At 42.6% G+C, this 24,693-nt stretch overlaps 1 protein-coding gene across 1 annotated transcript in view; it reads left to right on the top strand.

The window, feature by feature from the left end:
- The window catches only part of SPTLC3 (serine palmitoyltransferase long chain base subunit 3), a gene marked incomplete at both ends in the record, with an annotated part of 125,259 nt that extends 101,566 nt beyond the window's left edge, over nucleotides 1–23,693 (top strand). The window contains 3 exons of the mRNA XM_082671639.1: nucleotides 12,847–12,982; nucleotides 18,086–18,215; nucleotides 23,580–23,693. Of these exons, the coding sequence (XP_082527765.1) occupies nucleotides 12,847–12,982; nucleotides 18,086–18,215; nucleotides 23,580–23,693 (380 nt within the window). The remainder of the gene's footprint in view (nucleotides 1–12,846; nucleotides 12,983–18,085; nucleotides 18,216–23,579) is intronic.
- Nucleotides 23,694–24,693: the final 1,000 nt, after the last annotated feature.

Raw genomic sequence — 24,693 nt, 5'->3', positions numbered from 1 at the left:
CATGGACTAAAAGGAGGCTAAGAGGCTTTAAAAAGTATCAAACTTCTGATGTTCATCACATCAGCACCCAGCATGTGACTAATCAAGGTAAACTAGTCACAAGGGAAAACTGAATTCTAAGCGCAGGTAGAAAAATAAAACTAGCAACTTCATATCGAGATTGAATTTATATGAAAATATGATTCTACTCAACATTGCCTTAAGTATTCCATCTACTTTAGGAAGCACTAAAAGCTGTGTGCTTCTGTTACGTACATGTGGGCAAATGCACTCCACATAATTCATTCTGTACCATATCTGGGATTTTATAAAAATGTTTTCCAAAGGCTTAAATTTCTGTTCTGTATTCAGTTCTTAGGAGAAGGAATTGAATAAAATGGCAAGGTCTTTCAAATAGCTTCATTAATTTATGAACCTCAATCATTTTTCTTTTCTTTACCCTCTGGAGAGGAAACTGAAGATAAAAGAAAAAAGAGTGAGACTTAAAATATAATGCATTCGCACTGGAAAATACATCCATGCCTCATTTTTAAATTATTTTGTCTGGATTATTTCATTCATCCTGATCATTTGTGAAATTTTATCATGAGATTGGCAGGTGAGGTACTGACCTTGCTTCTAACCCAACATGGACTTGGAGAAAGTGGCCCCCGCGCCTTCCAGCTGTGACCTTGGACCTTTGCTCTGGTCCCTGGAACAGGGCACACATATTTTTACACTTGAGTTTGATAGGTTTAAAAAACGGGAGTGACTAACTGGGAAGATTTAATGCTTTGAAGGGGGAAGGAAAGGAGTACACTGGGTGACAGCAATTCACTCTCCAGAGTGGAATTTTCTCACTTTCCTACTGTTTATATTTGACACGAGATCCATTCACAAACATCTCTTGTAAGATGTTGCTTCTCGGCAGGGCAAGCTCTTTGGGGGCTGCAAACTACACTTATCCATCCAACTATCAAGCTTATCTCGTGGCTGTTCTTACTGATTTACTCTTCACCCAGAATCTCTGTGAGGAAGAGACAGTGAGAACCAGAAAGGACTGTGATTAGGGAGATGATACTGTGATAATTAGACACGGAGTTTTCAAAGGTCATCTCAGCATCTACCTTGGCATAGAGTTCAGCGAATACAAACTTGACTTCCTCCAAGTTCTTTTCTCCCCCTAAACCCAGCCACACATCATTGGTTCTGTCCCTCTGAAGTCCCTCCATGAATGCAGAGGAGCCCATAGAGAATCCCACCCATAATGGGCCGTCTGAGGCCCCTGGCATCCAAGGCCCATGGCATTGTTGAGGGAGGACCCAGCCGCTGCTTCCTAAATATATTTGCCACTTGGTTACCAGCTGGAGATGCAAAGAGAGGCAGAGAAAGAGACAGAAGGCACGGAGGGCTGCGTTTTCTAAATGGTTTCAAGCCACTGGCCTTTCAACAACAGCTAACGCAGAACAGATGGCTGTGCTACGCTCGGCTGGCTTTCAACTGAGGGGCTGCCTCTGTCCATGATTAATCACCTGTGCTGGGGGGTAAGAAAGTTCTACCTGGTTTTTGCGGGGGGGGGGACCTAAGGTTGGGGTCAGCAAGCAAAGTGACAGGTGTTGCCTCTCTGCCCTATTGCTGCTCACGTGCTTGTAGGACCACGCTGCGGGGAAGCGGGTGGGCACCCAATAAACACAGAATTAGCCAACCTGTGGAGCCCCAGCTAGGAGGGGACGTTTGTCTGGTTGTGCAGAAATGGCTTGAAAAACGTTCCACAACGTTCTGTCCCTTCATTTACTTTGCCTTAGGGGTTAGCCAAGCATAGAATTTTATGGCAGTTCAGTAAATTCTGCACTTGCCTTGAGGCCTTAAAAGATTTCCCCAGCAAGAGTGTAAAGAGAATCTGTTTGTCTTTTAGATGGCACTGGGGCAAAAGGATAACATGGCCACTTCCTTCCTCCCGTCCTACAAACAAGATATCCTTTTACACCATGAGTCCTCCAGAAGTTACCTCTTCACTCTCGTTTCCTCTGTGTGGATGGAGTCTGAGATGGGGGAGTTGTGATGCAGCACACATGGAATTCTCTGCTGGTTCAGTCCAACTGGAGAAGCACATGATTCCAGCTGCAGGATCTTTGAGGGTGAAGGGGAGTTACTCTTCCACATTGATCTTTGTTTTCTCCATCACGGGTTCATTTTCAGCTCAGCAGCAAAAACCCCAAAAGCGGGGGAGTGTCGTACCCCAGCCCAACTCTTGTCTGTAGAAGTTTGGGGAGAAAATCAGGTCAGCCACAGCCAGGGAGGATTAAGCAGGTGGATTTGTGGCTGGAGAAGGCCAGCGTGTGCTCTAGGCTAGACAGAATGTATTAGTTCTCTATTTCTACGTCACAGATGACGACAAACTTCGGGCTTCAAATGACATCTGTTTATTATCTCACAGTCTCCTGGGGTCGGGAGTCTGGGAAGTTTCTTCTCTGCTCAGGCCCTGGCAAGGCAGAAATCAAGGTGTCAGCAGCTTTCTTCTGCAGTTCACACTCCTCTCCGAGGCTCACATGTGGTGGTGGCAGAACTCAGTTTCTGGGGGTTGCAGGACTGAAGTCCCTGTTTGCTTGTCAGCTGCCAGCTGGGGCCCCTCTCAGCCCCTGGAGACTTGACTTTCTTACCACGTGACCCCCTCCATCTTCAAAGCCAGCAGTGGAGAATCTCTTTCTTCAGAAAGAACCCAGTCCTTTCTAAGAGCTCACGTGATTACGTCTTAAGTACTGGTTAATGTCACTAAAATGTATTTTGTTTTTGTAAATTAGGACTTTATGTAGTTAGATTTCCAGTGGTCATATGCTTCAACTTGAATACTGAGAATGAACATTATTCTGGTGAATATTTAATTCTGGGGGTTAAGAAAATATCAAAAGGCATGTCCTAGGCACCAAAACAAAAAAACAAAAGAAACTGAGGAGGGTACAGGAACAACCAGATTGGCTGTAGACACCACAGGTCACTTCCATTGATCACAGAGGCCCAGCCTTAGAGGGCAAATCCAAGCAAGTCAGGTCAGTCTTTGGTGAAGACTGGAAATGAATAGTTTTCAATATTTTTTTGAACCACAGAATTTTTTTTCAAATGAAATGTACGTGGAAGTCCATTTTATACAAATTTTTTAAATTTTACAACACTCTTATAGGACTCATTGTGTGCCAGACACTGTCCAAAGTGCTTAAAATCAAATCCTCATAACAGTATGAAATGGGCATCCTTCTCATTATCATTGTCATTGTCATTATTCACATTTTACAGGTGAAGAACCTGAGCTGCAGAAAGATGAAAAGCCTTGCCCAAGATGGCAGAGAGGATTTTGAACCCAGGAAAATGAGGCTCACGGTCCTTGAGCACTTGGCAGAGATGTTGTTGTCATGGAGACAGCTTGGAGGGTGGAGTGGTCCGATCTCCTAGCTGCTGAGCCCCTCCCTCAGTTTTTCCCTGCACCCCCTCCCTGAGGCTTCCGCAGTGCACACCCCATCCAGCAGACACTTTGAAAACCAGAGGTTTGAATCATGCACACGCTGCCTCGATGGGGCCCCCTGGAGGCTACTTTCGTTTGCACCGTTTCTCAGAGCGCTTTCAGGGGACCCCCATTAACCCAATTCCTCAGCCAGGACCTCTCCTTTGCCTTCTTGCCGCAATCTTTGCTGAAGCACATCTCACCCACTTCTGCTGCCACTCTGGCCTCCTTACGTGTCTGGCCACCTCTGGTTTTCCCCTTATCCTACTCCACGTACTATACACTATGACTTCCTCTTCCTAAACCCCCTCAGAACATGGCATATCCTGTTCGTGATGCTGCCCTGGCTCCCTAGTGCCCACCACCTCTTAGGTTGGCATCTGCAGCCCTCTGGGTCTGATTCCACTGATCTTTCTCATGACTGTAAACCAAACGTTCTAGGCAAGTGAGATAACCATCCCTCCTGGCGCACAAGGTGTTCACTTACCACCTCTAGGTCTTTGCTCCAAACTCCCAGAGCATTTCTTCCATGGGGCGTTCAATTTTCTACCGGCTGTGATTATTACATACTTTTTCTAGGCTATAAGCTCCTTGGAAATAATAGACATATTCATCTTTTAATTCTCCCCTGAACACAACAGCCACTCACACGGAAAAGTATGAGACAACATTCTCCCCAAAGTCCTGGGAAATAGATTGTTATCATCCCCATTTAACAGATCAGTAAATTAAGGCTCAGATACGAGTGACTTCCTCATCTCCATAGAAAAAAGAAAAGGGCAGATGGGAGCTGACACATGGACCTGTTGATGGAGGGGAAAAATGCAAAAATACTTGGAGACAAATTGCTCTCTGGAGGCTTCAGTTAGAATCAGCCTTATTATCTTCATAGAATCAACAACCACAACAGTTTATGACTACGAGTGATGGTTCAGAACTGGGGTGCACACCGCAGTTACCCAGGGGTGGCTTTTGTAAAAGGTCCACACCAGTCCTTCTGGAGCAGAATCTCTGCAGAAGAGGCTTACCTGTGAGTGTTCCAGAAAAAAAAAATTATTCCCTGAAGACTCTGGTGTGTTCCCCTGTTTAAGAACCACCAATTCGCAAGGGTCCCAAAGGCCCCAGCTTCCCAAATTACCCCATTCGATGTGTAAAACTCCATCATTAGAGACTTGCTAAGATACTGCTCTCTACTTAAATGCAAGTTAACGTTAAATCTTATCACTTATTCTGTAAGGATTCAAGAAGCACTACTATGTGACAGGCCGGCTGACTCTGTCTCTATCTGTCTTATGGCTCTTCTCATGTGTATATTATCTGATATCTGCTCTCTCTACTGTTAGGTTATTTCTTGCCAAATAGCCCCAGAATTTTTTCATCTTCTCCTCCATCTTAGCAGCTGGCTCTTGTACATAGTGAGTGCTTTTCATTTGTGAAATGTATGAATCCATGAATCATGGGACTCACACCTCATCAGGAATGAGTTTACAAGCTTCTTTCAAGGAGCAGACTTTGATAGACTCAGGCACCGCCAATTTCCAGGTCCGCTGTGCAATGCATGAACAGTCTCCCAGCCTTGGTTTCCTCATCTGTGAAGGGGGCCCAAAAGCACAGCTCCTGGCTCATAATAGGTGCACAAGACATGTCCATTGTCACCTCTCCTTGTGGATTAAGCCCCTGATGGTGTATCTGAGCAGTGGGTGGAGAGGTGGAAACAGGGGCGTGAAATCCTGTCGTGTAGACAGCCGTCCACCCTGACGTCCGGCCTGCCCACTCCGCTCCTGTGTGCATTCCACAGGGGCAGGACTGAGCGGCCTGGACCGTCCTTGGCACACGAGTATGTGACTATAAAGCATGCCGTAACCTTGGAATCCAGACATCAAAAGGGAGAGCTTCAGTGCCTGATAAAAATATGTGTTCCTCTCAGCAAACCACTCCAAACGCCGTCTTCTCCATCCCACTGGGAAGCTTGTCGCTGCTAATGCGATTCTTATGATTCTCGCTGCTCAGTACCCTCTTGATCTTTCCTGAGATCTCTCTGCCCCGAGTGTGTAGGAAACAAAATGTCCTGTCTGCTGTCCAGAGCTTAAAATAACAGATGCTGGGTTCCTGCTGCCACATTGAAACTTTACTCCAAGGTCTCTCCCCAGCACCCCTGCTCCCGCCCCTCCCCATGCCCGGAGCAGAAGCCTAGTGTGAGCACCAGACAAAGAAGGGGAAGGAGGCAAGGGGGCAGGGGTGGGGGGAGGGAGGCCTTCTCAGACCACCGCGGGCACTCTTGAGGATCAAACTGGTTGTTCAGAAAGATCGACTTCTTAAGTTGTGAGACATGTTTTAGGGAAAGATTCTTCCTATCTCTAAAGAAGAGAACCGCATTTCCCAAGCGTCACTGCCTAGGAGCATGTTCGAGGTTGCCCAGCCTGTATTCCGCACTGGCGAAAGGAGGGCGGTGTGTATTTCTGTATGTGCCTTTTTCTGCCTGGGGAATAATAAAATAAGTCCCCCCGTGCCATCTGGGCCTATGCACGTTTCCTCTGTTAGAGAGCAAGCTTGCAAAGTCTGCAGAAAATAGAGTGTCGTTGGTATTGTCTTGCAAACTCATCAAATCCGCCTCTTTCACTCAGTCTTACAGGGGGAAATGCTTTTGTCCTCTTTTGCCAGCAGGTGATGTTTCGATGGTTCGACAGAGAAGATATTTTCCTTCTTTAGCTTTTGACAGGTCATTCTGGGAGTGTCTACTGTCCACAATTCCTTCTGGCCCTCTGGAGACTGAGTTGACCTGAGCATATTTTTGGAAATGCCACAGATGATTGTTTTTATTTGGGGATGGCATGGCTTTGTAGTGGTGACACTTTGGGTTTTATTTGTTTTCCTTCCCCTGCCCCAGCTGTTTTTGTTTTAATAACATTGGAGAGAAGGTTAAACCTAGTCCATCTCTCAAGTTGGCAGAGCTAGAAATCCAAGAATGGCAACCTACAGGTCATCTGCCCAGCTGGGTCCATCCCTGATTTTATCCAGCCTCATGAGAGGGGCGAGGTTGACAGTGAGGTTGGTCTCAAGTCGAGTGAGCACTTTGGAGCCGATAACTGTCAGGGGAGCAAGTGAACCCACAAACATACCATTGGAGACCTCGAGCACTCAGTAAATGCTGGGATGTCATCTTACCCAACAAGAGGCTAGGATATATGCCCATCTTTTACTTTCCATGTCCAACCAAGGAGCATGACTCAGCAAGACACAGTCAGGCACCTAACACAGCTGTGCATGGCCTTGGGGGTGAACTGGTAATGGCCATTGTTTCTGAGACATCTGAGTCTCCGTGGCTGCACCTGGTGAAATCCGAAACTCATGCTTGATCTCATTACCAGAGATGCTGATTTCATTGGTCTGGGGTACAGTCTGGGCATGGGATTTTGCCAAGCTCTCCAAATGATTTCAAGGTGCCACTGAGGCTACCCAGAACTACTGCTAACAGAAAAATGTAACTAACCTTTCAAGTACCTTTTTCCCAGACACAGTACTAAGCATGTTCCTGCATTAACCCTTTATTTCTCCCAACCTTCCTGTGAGATAAGCTTACGTATCGCTAGGTGAAACTGTGGTTTCAAAGCCTTACGTTGTCCAGGTGGAGTTTGGTTCCTAGTCCATTTAACTCCAAAGCTTATTCCTTTTCCAGAGAACCCAGAATACAGCAAAATAAGATACTCGTATAAACTCTCCAGCACTCTACATAAGAGATCTGATCCTTCACTTACGTATCTGTGCGGAGCCTTCCCTGACTTCTATGTATTATAATAGGTGGAAGGAGAATCAGAAACTAATTAGGGACTTTGTGTATTGCAAAGGGAAGGTCACTGCCTTGCCCAGTCCCCATGCCATGCGTGGCCATCCCCGCACGAAAGAACAAGTGCTAAAAATTCCTTCTACTTTTATAAAGCACTCTTCAAACAAGGATCTCAAAGCACAACGTAATTAATAAAATCACCCACATCCTGTAGGTGAGTAGCGTTTTATATGTACAAATTTCTCTCTGCCCCCAGGCCCTCCAAGAGGAGGAGAATGTTTCCAATTTTCCAGAGTGAGCAATAGAGTAATTGAAAGGAGCTGTGTCTTGGCCAACTCAAAAGACCTCAAGGCATTTATAGTGACCCTATGTGAGAAAACATGGTGACCACGAAGTGTGTCATAATGGCTTGTCAGCCATGCTGTGCTAAATGGTTCAAAGAGGAAGAAGACAGGGCAAGAATTAAACATTCAGTTCTCAAGAGTCAGCTGCCCCTGTGATCGATATTCTGATCTGTTTGGTCAGCTCTCCAAAGGATCTAGAAGCAGTAAAATGATGACATTAGCTAGTGATCCAGTTACTTAGGTTAATCAAGGCAGAGAGGACAGACGGGGCCAACTAAGTAGCTGGGCAGCCCAATGATGGATGAGTCATTATGGGCAAGTGCAAAGATAATGCCATTGGGAAAAGCAATTTAAGTCATTCATGCACTTCCAGGCCAGGAAATCCTTCTAGTCCGTGAGGGGGATCATTTAGGAATCATCAGACTCAGCCTGATGAACTCATCTATTCATTGTGCAACTAACAATCAACAGAAGAGCTGAACACACAGGGGACAAGCCATATGGAATACATTTTGTTAGCTGGGATGTATATCTGTGCCTTCATTTGAATCACCTTCTTTACTTTTGTTTGTTTGTTTTTAATTTTATTGGAGTATAGTTGATTTACAATGTTGTGCTAGTTTCAGGTGTACAGCAAAGTGATTCAGTTATACATATATTCATTCTTTTTAGATTTTGTTCTCATATAGGTTATCACAGAATATTGAGTAGAGTTTCCTGTGCTATCCAGTAGGTCCTTGTTGGTTATTTTGCTTATATATAGTGGTGCGTGCATGTTCATCCCAAGCTCCTGGCTTATTCTTCCCCCCCCCCCCACATTTCCTCTTTGGTAACCATAAGTCTGTTTTCAATATCTGTAAGTCTGTTTCTGTTTTGTAAATACGTTCATTTGTATCTGAATCGCCTTCTTTAAAACAGGTCATACTCTAGCCCCTCTTCTGTTTTTTTGTTTTTTTTTTAATTGGAGTATAATTGCTTTGCAATGCTGTGTTAGTTTCTGCCGCACAGCGAAGTGAATCAGCCTTATGCATACACACATCCCCTCTTTTCTTTTCCTTCTCCGGTCCCCAATCTCTCCCTACTCCTTATGTTCTCATCTTCCTAAACACACACAGTTTCAAAGTGTATGGATGATAGTTTTATTTTTAAGTAATGACAAATATTTTCCTTCCTCACTGCTAGTTCTGTCCTTCAAATAGGTTGCTCTCTGTACACATACAAGTTTCCAAGGGACAATTCAGCATGTTACAAAACTGTTCTTTTTTTTTTTTAAGCACAGAAGAGGCTTGTGTCTATGCAAAAAACTTTATGCAAATGAAAGGTTGGGGGGTGGGATGAACTGGGAGACTGGGAGTGACATATATTCACTAATATGTATAAAATAGATAACTAACAAGAACATGCTGTATAGCACAGGGAACTCTATTTCACTTCACTGTACAGTAGAAAGTAACACAACATTGTAAAACAACTCTACCTCAATTAAAAAAAAAATTTACGCAAATGGTCTACACTTCTCCAAATCCTTTACTTGTATTCATGTTGCAAATCTGGAATTTTAGGGGAGAGGACTTATCTTATTTTTAAGGAGGTGGGTAGGAAACTAAAAGCCCATATGAATTAAAGTAAACCATACTTGCAATTACCTGTTTCTTTAAAACGAAAGTCCTAATCAGGAACCCCCAGAAAAAGGTTATCCATGACTGCCATGTTGATAACTAATGAACGCTAGTTCTTCTCCTGACTTACCTTCTCCCTCTCTGATTTCTCCTGTTTGTCCCCTTTTAAGCTCATCCTCTCTTACCAACCATTCAGTGTTGGATTCTCTAAACACTGTATTCCTGGTTTTTTTAGAGAGTTGACTCATTGTTCCATTCTCGTCTTGCCCTACACTCAACCACATCTTGCTGGTTCCCAGCCACCCTGTTTTCTACAAACTACAGTAGCATTGCATCTGTTTCCTGTGCCAGGAATTCTCTCCTCTGGTTCTTTATCTTGTTAACATTTGTCCATCCTTCAGATCTCAGCTCACTCATCATATATTGACTTCCTCACACTTGGTCCAATCTCTTTACTATGGACTCTTATAACACCACATAGCATTCTTTACCACACTCATCAGAGTTGCAACTTTATATTCATTTGTGTGATTTATTTGATTAATGTCTGTCTCCCCCATTAGCCTATAATCTCTTCCCTGTTTCTGTTTCTTCTCTTCCTGTTGCTATTGACCAACCTTGCACTGCCCACTTCTCTTCTTCACGGGCTACCATAGCTTCTACTGACCAATGGCTTCCTCTATCTCACAGATTCTGATAATACGCTTTTCTCTCAGTGCCCCTCAATTTCTAGTCTTCCTCCAATTGTTGGCTGTCTCTAATTTTTTTTACATTCACACTCTACCAGCAAAACAATCTTATTGGTTTGATTCATATGTACAATCTCTTCGGCAAACTTCTCATGACAGACCAACTCATGGCTCCCTGGGCAACACTCGAATGGACTTCCCTAGGGTCAAGCATGTCCTGCATCCATGGGCTGTAGCCAACATAGTGGACAGGTCAGCTTTCCTGAGAGAGTACGATAAATCAGATACTTTCTCCATCACAGTCTGCTTGCTGAGAACTGGCAGAGCTGGGGAGGGATATTCCTGGAGAACCAGGATTGGGGAAAGAGTAAAGAGTAGAAACAGAAAACAAGCAGGGACAATTGAGGCATTCAACAACCTCCTCTTTGGTTGGTGTTCCACTCAACGAAACCACCATTCCTTGGCATACATCGTTAACAAATTTAAGATGTCACAGGAGTCAAGTCCATTTATATCTGATGAGCAAAGTAAAACTCTCAACGGAAGATCTGAAGTATTTGGGGAGTGATAGAACCCAGTGAAAAATGTCAGATGATTAGATTTTAAAAGTACCTTGGAAGGGTAAAGGCCTATCTACTTCTGGTTCATAGTTACTCCTTGGGAGCAGCCCTTCAGGCCCCAAAGTGAAGGGGTTCACCAGTCCTCCCTTGTGGCAGGTCCTGGACTCTAGTCTTTGATGCTGTACCCCACGCCCTTACAACATGAGGCTGCCAAAATCTTGTTCAGCCCTCAATCTCTCAACTGGCTCTACTAGAAAAAATTGGTATAACAATGATCATAACAGCTGTTAGAAATGAGTTTTACTGAGCTTGAGGAGAAGAGATGGCCACCATCCTTTATCTGGGTGGACATCATCAATTGCTTCTCTTGGACAGAGCAACATAATATAGGGTTAACAGCACAGATTCCAGAACCAACGGCCTGGGTTCAAATTCTGGCCCTGCTACCTACCAACTATGTGAACTTGGGTAAGTTACTTGTCTCCTCCTCATGTATGACATGAGATTATAGCATCTACCTCAATATAGTTGTTGTGAGGACTAAATAAATCATTAAATGCCAAGTGCTTATAACAAAGTTTACATTACGTATCTGTGAGCTACAATAATTATTGCTGTTGCTATTACTATCGTCCTTAAGAAGTCACCTCATCCAATTATTGGCCACCTGTATTACTCAGGACATATCAGCTCATATTCTACTGACATATCAGTAGAAATTCAGCTCAACGTAGCTTCAGTAAGAAAAAGAAATGTAATGGTTCACACAGCAGGGAAAGTCCAAAGGATGGGCTCACTTAGGCACCGCTAGACCCAAGAGTTCCAATGATGCCATCAAGACTCTTGCTGTCTTGTGCCTTGGCTTTCTTCTGAATCAGCATCATTCTCAAGCAGGTTTCCTCCATGGTGGCAAGGATGTAGCTTGAAGATGACCTTGTTTTTACACTTCTTCCTCAGTGGATTTGAAAGATTGGTAGGCCCTGGTTGTGTTCCATCAATGACCCAATTTTCAGGGGGGTGGAGTATTCCAATAGGCCAGGCCTGGGTCACACAATACCCCTGTAGCCAAGAGGAAAGGTGGAGCAAACTCTACCTGAACATCATGGTCCCCTGCAGGAAGGATGCTGAGCAGGAGATACCCGCTGCTCAACCCTTTGTCAAGGCACGGTCTGGGGCCATGTCTCCAAGAAGAAACTAGAAGACTGTGATGACATGTTTATTGAAATTTTTATCCATTTTCCATCTAAAGAGTTACAAACACACTCAGGAGTGATGTTCAAAATATTGAATAACTGGTAGAGTAAGAGTTGCAGTTTGAATGGATGCCTGACCAATCAGAATGGAGGTCAGCTGTATCAGCAAATTCCTGCTGAATGGCAACGCTGCATCAAATGCAAACATTGGACTGATTTCTCAGGGACTTAAATATCCAATCCTATTCAATCTTCCTTATTGAGCAAACACTCTCTAGCTTTGGCTAGTTTATTCACTTACCTGATTAGAGGCAGAACTGAGGAGACAGATATCTCCAGAACTCTTTCTACTCTTCAGTTCCCTTTGGTCACCTCATTATGTGTGTGACCTTCCCACTGGGATATGCACTTAAGACAGAAGATAAGCTTTTGAGCTGAAGTACCGATAACCTTGAAATGGGCACATGTACCTTGCCTGACCTTCTTTTGGGGGCCAACCGTGTCATTTTTTCTGTCTGGAGAAAGCAGAGGGCCCCCTCTTCCCTTTCCTCTATTACTCTATCACCACTGAGTGCCTCACAAAATAGTCCCAGTCTCCAATGGATCTATCTGTCCAAGGATATGCTACCCCTTCAAATTCAGATTGGATGAAGTGTTCTTTGATTAGAGACCTAGATGAAGGGTTACTTAAAGGGCCAGCTCAGCTTGGCTAAAAGGCCACAACCAACAACTGGTATGGGGTGGAGTGTGTGTGTGTGTGTGTGTGTGTGTGTGTGTGTGCGCGTGACTTCTTGTCACACTCTCTTCCCCTGAACTAATGTGCCTATAATACTTAGCAGAATCCACACACAATAGGTGTCTAGTAAATGATAGTTCATCTCCTTCCTTCTTGCTAGACACCCTTCCTGCTCCCCTACTGCCATGCAGCCTAGCCTGGCTTTGGTTGCCAGCAGTACCCAGCAGCATCATTCCCCCGGATCCTGCCTTCTAGGCTCAGGGCAGATCCCAGGCATCAGTGCTCACACCTGCTCACCAGGAGATATTTCCCTACCCTACTTTGACCCCCTTCCAACTCTTAATGCAGGACTGCAGAAAGACTTAGGAACACTTGCCAAGACAGTCTGACCTTTGCTTCCCTCTTCCGGGTGGGAATTGATGGATTTCATGCCTGTTTCCTTTCAGGGTTGCAGAGAGTACAGCAACTTGCAGAAAACACAAGATACTTCAGACAGAGACTGAGTGAAATGGGATTCATTATCTATGGCAATGAGGAATCTCCTGTTGTTCCCCTGCTCCTTTACATGCCTGCTAAAGTAGCGTGAGTATCCAGCAGACTCCCAGAATAACACCTAAGCTCCAAGGTGATCTGACAGAGATGGTGCTTTTGACACCACAGGGCTCTTTCAGCATAGGTATTGCTTTGCACTTTGAGCGGGACGCTGAGTTCAGAATTCACTTGTCCAACTTCTCAGAAACTACCTGCCTGCCCATCAGCAAGACCTTTTCACAGATCTTGTGGGAAGGGAGCCAGGTACTGCGGCCCATCATTTCCAAGCTCTGTGAATTGGGTGGAGTCACTTATTTCAGGCCTCAGCTGTAAATTGATGATGATCCTGCACTTCTTCCTGCCCCCAAGATCTTTCTCAGGGAGAACCTCAAAACACCATCTCTCCCAACATTCAAAAGCAACATTACCAGGCTCTGTGCTTTCTCCCATTGCACTCTCACGGCCATCCTCAAAAGAAGGCACCCTCATGTGTGGGGAAACTGAGGCTGAGAGCAGTTAAATAGCTTCCCAAAGCCATACCAGTCAAGCAGTAGTAAAACCAAGAGGCAAACCCAAACCTAGGCTTACTCCAAAGCTCTTGCTCTTAACAAAAAATGTTAACACCACTCCTGTAAGCTTATTTGGGGTTGTTTTCCAGCGATTGCAACTCTGAGGTTGAGCATTAGTAAAAACTGCATAAAGAGGAAAAATGACTTTTCTCAGTATGGCACAGATGAATTTATACGTGAGCCATCTCCAATCTGCTAGAGAATAATTAACTCTGTTGTTAAAAGGAAGTTAATTAAACTCTTTTCTAGTATAAAATGTTTGTGTGTCTGATGAAGCACATGGTAGAAAGTAATTCTCAACAAATGTTTATCAGATTCTAGACATCCTGACACTCCTTTAACACAACCTCATTGTTGGAACTTTCCGTTTGATTCTCTTAACAGTCGAAGTAGATTGGCAGAGTATTAGACGTAGTATAGAAAAGAAGTTCTGGAGCTATTAGTTGAAAACTCATGATGGATAGGACTGAGTTGTATGTTCCTAAAAGATGGATTTTTTGGAGTACACTTTTGGGTCATTTCACCACAGCAAAATAATAAGCAGTTAAAACACACACATGAGTTGCCCCATGCACCACAGCCATCCACCACTCAGCCCTTTGTTCATAGATCTGGATCAGGAAATCAATGCCTGGAGTAGCCAAGAAGACAGTGTGCTTCAGAAATGTCATAGGATACTGCTCTGTGCTAATGGCAGGAAGGAGTGACAATGGTGATTCCAACTGGCAGATAACCCCAAACCCTTTACCATCTGATCTTGGATGACAGGAAAGAAAACCCACGTTTACTCAGAGTGGTTGGGGAAACGGTATGTTCTGACCCTACATGTAGTCCATGCCTATCTAATATTTTATGATTAGCTGAAATGAAGACACCAAAAGTAAACTTGTTTCATTTTAGAGAGTGTCAACACCAGAGGGTGGCGGTAGGGAGTGTGCTGGATACTTCTGACTTTGATGATGGAAGCTGGAATTAGAACCTCAACAGGCTGGGAACATGAATCCATCCAATGATAAGAGTCCATGAAGAATAAAAACAAATGCATTTCAATGTAAGAATTCAAGTGCACGATGACAGAACAAAAGAGAGAGTTCCCCTCCTCCTTTACATGCCAGGAGTCCTAACTAGACAAAGTTAATATGAAAAAGGAAAATTAAACTGAGAGGGAGTTTCCTGGAAAACTTATGTTCTAAGGTATAATGAGATGTTTGGAATGAAAAAGAAATTTGACTCTGCCTCTTCCTAGCTGGGGGATCTAGGACAAGTTAACCAACCTTCTGAAGCCCCACTTTTCTCATATTGAAAATGGGATAGAATAGGACCTATTTCCTAAGACCATTTGAAGATTAAACAAGATGAAGTCTATCAGCATTTGGCATGTCATGTCTTAACATAGGAGCTACTCAGTGTTGGCTGTTAGTATTAATAGTATTAATAATGTATATAAAGCACTTCAAATAGTAATTGACTAAGCGCTCAATCAGTGGCAGACATCATTACTACTACTACTACTACAGCTACAATGATGCTAATTGTTCGTTTCAACAGAGTATAAGATTGAGTCATCGTGGTTGCATAGCTAAGGAGGCGTTAACATTGCTGGATGTTACTTATATGCTAAGGAAGGCTCTTAAACCCAGTTGTCACCCATTGAAGGTGGGATGCTTAGCCCTGGTTTATAAATGAAGACACCTAGACACCCCAAAGTCAATCTACTTTCTCAGGGTCACTCACATTGTAGGTACTAGAGGCCAGAACTCAAACCAGTTGCATTTGCCTCCTAAACCAGTGCTCTCTTCAACGCACAACACAGCCCATAGGGGAAAAATACACATCTCTTTAAAGCAAGGCAGAGTATAATTTAACCCTCTTTAATGTCATCACTGGTGAATCAAAAGGCATCCATTATGACAATGGGAAAAAAATCTAATTATTTGGGTTGTTAAGAAAACATAGAACAGGTTAGTTACAAAAGGTAATATTATCTAATGTTGGCAGGAGTTACTGCTGCCCAATCTTGTTTCCTGCACTAATATTTCTTCAATGGAAAGTTGAAGGCAGAGAACCTTTTGAAACGGAGTTAATTGGCTAAGCCAGTGTATGAGCACTTGTTTCAATTTGCTTATTTAAAAACTTTTGATTTTTCTCAAAGAACTGTGATTACTCCATATTTCCACCTACTACAGAATGGAGACATTATCTCCAGCCAGGTATCCTTTTGGATAAAGTCCTGTTTGCAGTTCTACCACTGGAATCTTCTATGGAGTTTAGTATAATGCGATTTCACCCATAAAACATTCACTTAAATAATCAAGAATATATTGTATTTACTATTTGGTACAGGGTTGACATTTTCCATCCTCAGGCCTCATCATACACTCGGAGGATGGTGGTGCAGAAGATGCAGTGATGCTGCGTGCAATGCAATGCTAATGTTATATTATTATTATTCTTATTCACATAGTTTAGCTTCTTTCAGCCTATGCCAGCTCTAATTTGCTTTGGGGAACACAAACCCAGAGGCAATCGCATACATTAGCTGAAGGAGGCTAGGTTTAGTAGTGTAAGTTTTAAACTTAGAACTGCTCCGGGGAGGCCTCAGGTTAGCCTAATGAATCAACAGTCATATATTTCGCTCCACATTCTTTGGCAAAACTTACTTCCTCTGGTACAAAGAGAAAAGTGCAGACAGTGAAAATGGTCTTTGGGGAGTTCCGAAAACCGGCCCGATCATGGGTCAGGTGGTTTGGACTCTAGCAATAAAAGCACTTGACTTGTTTCTCAGACAATTACGAGCTCTCACCCTGTGCAGTTCCGTGGGCAGCCTTCCATAGGGTGATCAAGAAAAAGAAAGAATGGCTGTTTTCAAGCTTCCTCAGTTAGAAAGCCCCATCTCCTTGTAAACTTCGCAATCCAAATCAAAGTCTATATCTTGCCATGGCCAAGCCAGGGGGCCAGAGAGGCTGTGTGTTTGGTAGTTCTTGCAATCTCCATTGCTTTCTTTGATAACCTGTGTTCTGCACGAGGAAACCAAAAGGCAGACAGCTAAACGGGAGGAGAATGAAAGACCCCTGCGTCGCGGATTCTTCCTGAGTTATGACTCAAGGTTTCTGTGGTGCTGTCAGCTTCCAGCCTAAAATAAGACACCAGCAACCTCTTAATGCTAAGAACAGATCTGAGACATTTATCCTACTTGAGGGCAAAGCATCTTAGTGATTAAGGATTCCTGCGGGGAGCGATGGAGCACAAAGGGGAAAAGGCTCACTTGGGTGCACATGCCTGGGTCTGACATTGGATCTCAGAGCAAGAAGTTTACAGACTTTGAGAGCTGGGTATTCTAGAATCGTTACTGAGATTAGCTCTGAAATAAAAAGAGGCTAGAAGCAGTTAAGGGGAAGGAATCATAGCTTAAAAAGGTTTTACTCAGTATCAAAGAGCTTTGTAATTCTATGACCTACAGCTTCCAGGTTGCTTCTACCGACCAGCCTGTGTGTGTGTGCATTTCTCTCCCTCCCTCCTTCCCCATCCCCCCGTAATCCAGCCAACGGGTTTATTATCCCTGAACATACACATAACAAATGAGGAGACCCTTGCTATTTCCTGTCTTTGGCTTGATGGAAAATAAAATCTTTGTCTCTGGAAAGATAACATGGCTTTGGGATTGGCTCCTGCAGACCCTCTGACCCTGATCTTGAAATTATAGTCACGAAGTAGAGGCTTCTTAAAATTTCCACACCGTATTATCAGTATTAAGTTTTTAAAGCATATAGGTATGCATCTAACATATTCTTTCTTCAGGTAATTGCATTGAGTAATGGTTTTTATTCCTTAGGAACCCTGCAGACAAAAGATTTTACATATGTGCAGACTTGTTAAACCAGGGTCACGTGCACCAGCATTTTCTGCTCAATGTCAAAGACTCTGTGCACGTAACTGTCTAATGAGTGCGCCATACCCCACAGTACACACACTCAGTTATGGGTACCATCAAGTGACTGGCTGCCACATTTCCTTATCGGTTGTATCTGAGAGAAGTTTCATTACTTCAGTCATCTTCTACTTACTTTAAAAAAGTAGGGACGGGCTTCCCTGGTGGCACGGTGGTTGAGAGTCCACCTGCCGATGCAGGGGACGCGGGTTCATGCCCCCGTCCGGGAAGATCCCACATGCCGCGGAGCGGCTGGGCCCGTGAGTACCACAGAAAAAAAAAAAAAAAAAAAAAAAAGTAGGGACTTCCCTGTTGGTCCAGTGGGTAAGATTCTGTGCTCCCAATGCAGGGGGCCGGGGTTCAGCCCTGGTCGAGGAATTATTGGGTTGGCAAAAAAATTCGTTCACGTTTCTCCGTTACATCTTATGGAAAAACCCTAAAGAACTTTTTGGCTAACCCAGTAGATCCCGCATGTCACAACTAAGAAGCCTACATGCTGCAACTAAAGATCCCGCATGCCACAACTAAGACCCAGTGCAGCCAAAATAAATATTAAAAAAAAAAAAAAGTCAATTAGCCACATTCCTTTTTCTTTTTTCTTTTTGCAGTGTAATTTTGTCATCTCTCAGTTAACCTCCTTTTAAACATTTCCCTTAGGGCTTTTGCAAGGCATCTACTAAAGAGAAAAATCGGCGTGGTGGTCGTTGGATTTCCAGCTACTCCCCTTGCAGAAGCCCGGGCTCGGTTCTGTGTTTCAGCAGCACATACACGGGAGATGTTAGACGCAGTAAGTACTCCACAGTCCAGCAGAAGCGACAGGATGGGGTCCTCGGATTCCGAGCACGTTCTTTTACTGAGCTTGCTTGGGTTTCCCTGGGTTTCTCTTGGATGGTTTAAGAAAACAACACTAATAACACTCACTGCTAAAAAATAAAAATAAAAAATAAGGGTATCCTAACAATGCCCAACAATGTGATCAACTCAGCAGATAGAAAAGGATATCAGCTCAGTGAAGACTTGAGTCAAGTCGGTGTTTTGGTTTCATAGCAAAGACCCACTGAGTAGCCAGACATCTTGCTCTTTGCTTGTTCTTAAAGGCAGACGCTGATCTCACGTGCTATTTCAGCAGTAACTGCCTGCATCCTGGCACTGCTCACAGCCACCACGTCCATCATAAGAAAATATGACCCAAATAAGCCACATGTTGGAGAAACAACAACAAAGACAGATCTGTCATATAAGCTCATCCTACGTGAGGTGTAAAGGATTTCAAAACCCCATTTCATTGTCCTTGGATTTCGATCTCTGTGTGAATGAATAATATCAGAGAACCAAGCCAGGTCAGTCAGTTTAGGGTTGATGAAACTGTCTTATAAAATCAATGCAGTTTAGCAAACACTATCAGGTGTCTGCTCTATGCAAAACCCTGGGGCAAAAAGTCTAAGAGAACATACTATAAATAAGCACTTCACAATAATATCAGACAGAATAAATTCATCTCGAAAAAGAAATATAGACAACTACATGAAGGTGGAGTGGGTTATTATGGAGCTATTTGAACAAAACAAGAGACGACAAGGTCAAGGGCAACGGAAACAAAAGGAATGGATCTAGGAATAGACGTTATGCATGCATGAAGCTGCCAAGACTTGGCAAATATTGGATGCAGGGCACATATGGGGTGAGGGAATCAAGAATAATCCGAGGTCTCTAGCCCTCTAGCAAATAAAGAACGGCAAAACTAAGCACATATATGAGCTAAGGTATATGGCAAGGAACAGCATAACACCAACAGGACTGGGGGAATAAAACGAGCTCACTGCTAGACATGTTGGGGTTACAAATCTATGGGCCAGCTGTGAAAAAGCGAACTATTATATATAGGATGGATAAACATCAAGGTCCTACTGTATAGCACAGGGAACTATATTCAATATCCTGTGACAAACCATAATGGAAAAGAATATGAAAAAGAATGTGTGTGTGTGTGTGTGTGTGTGTGTGTCTGTGTGTGTGTAACTGAGTCATTTATACTTCGATAAAATTTAAAGAAAATAAAATCCAATTCTGGAGCTTAGGAGAGTATGCAAGGCTGGAGCTGCTGTAATCTGAGGAACTAAGGGATCATTAAAGTCAGTGGTAGAAAATATAATTGTCCAAATATAAGTGAACGGGCCAAGCGCAGACTCCCCCTATATCCCTGGTTGGATACAGGAATCACAGATGAGGAACTGGGCTTAGATGGAGCTAGATCAATTGGAAAAGTCATAAGCTAGTGTAGTGCTCAACACAGTAAAAAGGAAAAAGCTTCAAGGACGGGGAGGATCAAATGTCCCTGCGATTTTTTTAGATTCTACGTGTAAGCGATATCATATGATATTTGTCTTTCTTGTCTGACTTACTTCACTCAGTATGACAATCTCTAGGTCCATCCACGTCACTGCAGATGGCATTATTTTGTTCTTTTTCATGGCTAAGTAATATTCTATTGATGAACCTATTTACAAAACAGAAATAGAGTCACAGATGTAGAAAACAAAGTTATGGTTACCAAGGGGGAAAGTGAGGGGAGGGATAAATTGGGAGATTGGGATTGACATATACACACTTCTATATATAAAATATATAACTAATAAGAACCTACTGTATAGGACAGGGAACTTTATTCAATACTCTGTAACGACCTATATGAGAATAGAATCTAAAAAAGAGTGGATATATGTACATGTATAACTGATTCACTTTGCTGTACACCTGAAACAAACATAACATTGTAAATCAACTATACTCCAATAAAAATTAATTTTTAAAAATGTCTCTACAAAACAGCAGAACATCCAAGTGGGGTGAGAGATGAGAAGAAACCATTGGCTTAGCAGTTAGTAGGATCTTGCTGTTGCTCAGAAAAGAGAGTTTTAGGGGAGTGCAGGGAACAGAAATAAGAATACAAAGAATTAAAAAATTGAAGGGATACTTTGAGCTCGAATTACACACAGAAACTCACACGGGTCCATATCTTTCTGCATCACCATTATATTCTAGGACTTAAACCAATGTATAGAACATAGTAGGTACACAATAACAATTTATTAGGTAACATGTTAATAACTGAGCTAACTCTAGATTTTGAGATGATGGGAGAACTTTGCTGTTTTTGTTCTATATATTGTCCAGATTCTCTAAAATGAGTATATTTTAGAGAATATTAATTTTAACAAATTGTTTCTTCTAAATGTAATGAGTGGGTGGTAAGAAATGGTAGGCAAGTCTTTTGAGAAGTGTGTAAAGGCAAAAAGAATAGGTTTAGAAAAAGCCCTTGAAAGTGGGGGAAGACTTGAGCATGTTTACACATCAAGGGAAAAGGGAGCGAAGAGAGGGGCACTGCAGGCATGGGGAGAAGAGGATGTGCCCAGAAGCACGCTCCAGAGACGGCAGGAGGGGATGCACAGCTTCGGTCAATTTGCATCTTTTTTCTGATCCAAACGGCATGGAGGCACTCACGAATACCCAGTTCAATAGATATCAGACCTTGTGATTGTTTTCATGAGTTAATTCCTGCGGAATACTTGGTTTGGAAGGAGCACGGAAACCTCATCTAGACAAATGCCTCTAAACTTTTGAGATCGTCAAATCAATACAAAATTTTGAGCAAGTTTCTTACCCTAAGAGAAGTGAAAAATGACCCCTTGAACAGTCAGGGCATTAAGGTAGCAACTGAACATAAATGACAGTCGCAGAAAATATACAATATTAGAGAAGTCTATTCAGTGACCACGTTTGGAACAAGACAAAAAGGAGGACACTTTACAAACACAAAATGACTTAAAAGGTCCCTCTTCTAACATGAGTGGCAGCTGTTCCGTTACCAAGGACAGCTCTAGCCTTGCTATAATCCTCCCGCCTTCTAGATAAGTCTACGTGTAAACAACACTGAGCTGCTCCAGCTTCTCGACAGCATCCAAGCCAGAACTGGCCCCTGCTTCCTTAGAATCATCTCGTGCACAAGTCCAGATGTGATACGTAGCCCTTCCCAACTCCCTGTTACGAAGACAGTCCTTCTGGAGTGCATATTCCCTGCTGCAGCAAGCTGAATAAAGCCGACTTTGTTTGAGTACTGGTGTGTTTCAGGTAGTTGATTAGTGGGCCTCAACATAAATCCATTTAGAAATAATACATGCATTACCAATATATTATGTACATTTTATAACAGACACAAAAAAAGAAGTTAAAAAGGTTGAGATACCACCTCACACCTGTCAGAATGGCTATCATCAAAAAGAACACAAATTACAAATGTTGGCAAGGATGTGCAGAAAAGGGAACCCTCGTACACTGTGGGTGGGAATGTATATTGGTGCAGCTACTGTGGAAAACAGTATGGAGGTTTCTCAAAAAACTAAAAATAGAACTGCCATATGATCCAGCAATTCCATTCCTGGGTATATATATGAAAAAAACAAAAACACTAGTTCAAAAAGATACATGCACCCCAATGTTCATAGCAGTGTTACTTACAATAGCCAAGATATGGAAGCAACTTAAGTGTCCATCAATAGATGAATGGGTAAAGAAGATGTGGTATGTATTTGCAATGGAATATAACTCAACCATAAAAAAGAATGAAATTTTGCCATTTGCAGCAACATGGATGGACTTGGAGGGCATTATGCTAAGTAAAATAAGTCAGACAGAGAAAGACAAGTACTGTATGACATTGCTTATGTGTAGAATATAAAAAATACAACAAACTAGTTAATATAATAAAAAAGAAGCAGACATAGAGAGCAAACTACTTGTTACCACTGGGGAGAGTGGGAGGGGTCACGTAAGGGTTGGGCAGCAAGAGGCACAAACTATTGGGTATAAGATAGGCTCAAGGATGTATTGTACACAACACAGGGAATATAGCTGATACATTGTAATAACTGTAAATGGAAAGTAACCTTTAAAATTGTATTAAATTTTTTTTAAAAAATTTTTTAAAAGGTTGAGATTAAAATGAATCAAAATCCTATGTTTTCCTCCCACATCCTTCATGAATTGTGGTACTTCTCCCCCAGGTGTGTGGGTCCTTCACTTTCAAAGCCACAGAGCTACTCCATCCCCCACCTTCAGGAAAAGCAACAGAAACTACCCCAGATTGGTGCCACTTACAATGTAAAGCCTGATACTTTTTCCTAGGGCTTATATTTGGTATAAAAATTAAGAAAATAAATTGAAGTAAAAAGAAAATTTTAATTACCCATAATCCTACCACTCAGAAATAAACTATTCTTAACATCTTGGTAGGGATCTTAACTAATGTCAGTTTGGAAGATTTCCCAACGGAGAAAATCCATAAGCCCCATGAGTCATTCATTCTGATGGTAACGATTCTCACTTTACCTTTTTCAAAACATTGGACTCTAATATCATTTCCCTTTTCTTTTGACTGGTTGAGAAAAACAGGCCCAAAAGGTTAAAAAGGCATGCCCAATTCAGTAGGATTAGTGATAGACTGGAAGGAAAAACTTACATTTTGTATATTCTGGATCTCAGTTGTTTCATTTGTAAACTTGGGGCTACATTTACCTGCCTGGATTGAGAGAATTGAAACAGATGAGTTCTTGGTGTCTTGTGGTTTTAAATTCTATTATTCTATGGAGCATAGACATGAGTATTTAAAAGTTGAGGGTAGGAGGAGGGGGGCAGCTGAAGAATGAGAGAGAGAGGAGGAACCTAATTAGCTCCCATAATGTTCCGTTTTCTTCCTGGCCAGGTTGGTTTGCTGTGTCATGAAGAATTAACACAAATGTAATCTGCGAAGTTTTCTTTTTCTTCCACAAGTTTATATATGTCATTAAACTTTAAAATAAATCCTTCAAGGGTAAGCATGGATCAGATGATTTTATTCCTCTCCTCTCACCCCCAAAATAAACTAAAGATTTGTAATGTGGAGTTAGACTATTAAAGAATATGAAAATAAAATACATTAGCCTCTAACATTCCTCTAGGGCTGACTTATGAACCACAGCTTAATGATTTGGATCTTTCTCCTTTTCTTTAAAATCGAATAAGCTGGCAAAAGAAGAGTGTGGTTCTCTGTGAGCCCCCCAGAGAGCAAGGCCACTTAGGGATTTAAAGAGAACTGATGGAAGGAATCTCTTTGCAGGTTTTGGAAGCCCTGGATGAGATGGGTGACCTCCTGCATGTGAAATATTCCCGGAACAGGAAGTCAGCACGCCCTGAACTCTACGACGAGACGAGCTTTGAACTTGAGGATTGAGTTTCCTGGACCTGAATGGAGCCTAAAGACTTTGCCAGAAAGACCTCCCTCCTTGCCTCCAAAGAAATATGAATAGATTTCTTCTCCTTTCTAAGGACAGTTTTGGTTTCCAAACCAATTTCATTGAGCCAAGGGAGACATGATTGTTGTGCTTTTAATGTCTCTGCAGAGACAAAACTATGGTTCCAGAGTTTAGTTTTCTCTTCCCTTAAGTATCCTGCTGCAAATACACACACACACTTCTTAGAATAGTTTTAACAGCACAGAGCCTGTATTTTAGTTGCTATTGTGCAGCCTCTTTGGTCCAGACCCTTGCAGGAGTTCCAACCAAATAAGAGGGTTTTGATTTTTTAGTTCAGTAGATCTTATTATGTGTTTGCTAATTTCATCTGCAGATGAGGGCAAGGGTGATGGGCAGTAGGTGGACTCCTTGTTACCCATGAAACACCAGCTAGAACTCATCCGTATCACGGGGAGTTCCAGGCAGGAGGGTAAAGAAATGTTGCCTCTACCATTTGCCACATTTGGACTTTTTCCAAGGACAAGTGTCAAAAGCCATAGTTAATGTTTCAAGGGAGAGTGCAGGCCTGGCCAGCGGCGACCAAACATCTTTAAAGGAAATTTTCTTTTTCCGCTTGCTGGTCTCCTACAGTTTTACAGCTGAGTTTTGAGGTTTGGAAAACTCAAGACTTTTGTTTCATCAGGAAGAGGGCAGAAAGCAAGCAAGCCAATGATAGGCCTAGACTAAAACTGTAAAGTTATAACAACTTGAATGTTGTTGGTGCCATGCAGACTGAATGTTTAGCATCGCTTTTACTACTTTAACGACTGAGTGGTCATTTTCCTATTAAATTTGGAGTACATGGGGGAAATTCAAGTTCCTTTAGAGTTGCCTCTCAAGACTACACTTGAAGAACATATTGATTCAAAAATGACATTTAAAAGTAAATACTATTCCACTTTTCAATTCTGACCCCCTTCCCCATTCAGGCTTATTAAA

This window comes from Grampus griseus, assembly GCF_964374135.1.
Source record: "Grampus griseus genome assembly, chromosome: 14".
In the NCBI taxonomy this organism is placed as follows: Eukaryota; Metazoa; Chordata; class Mammalia; order Artiodactyla; family Delphinidae; genus Grampus; species Grampus griseus.
This window is presented reverse-complemented; position numbering and strand designations above follow the sequence as displayed.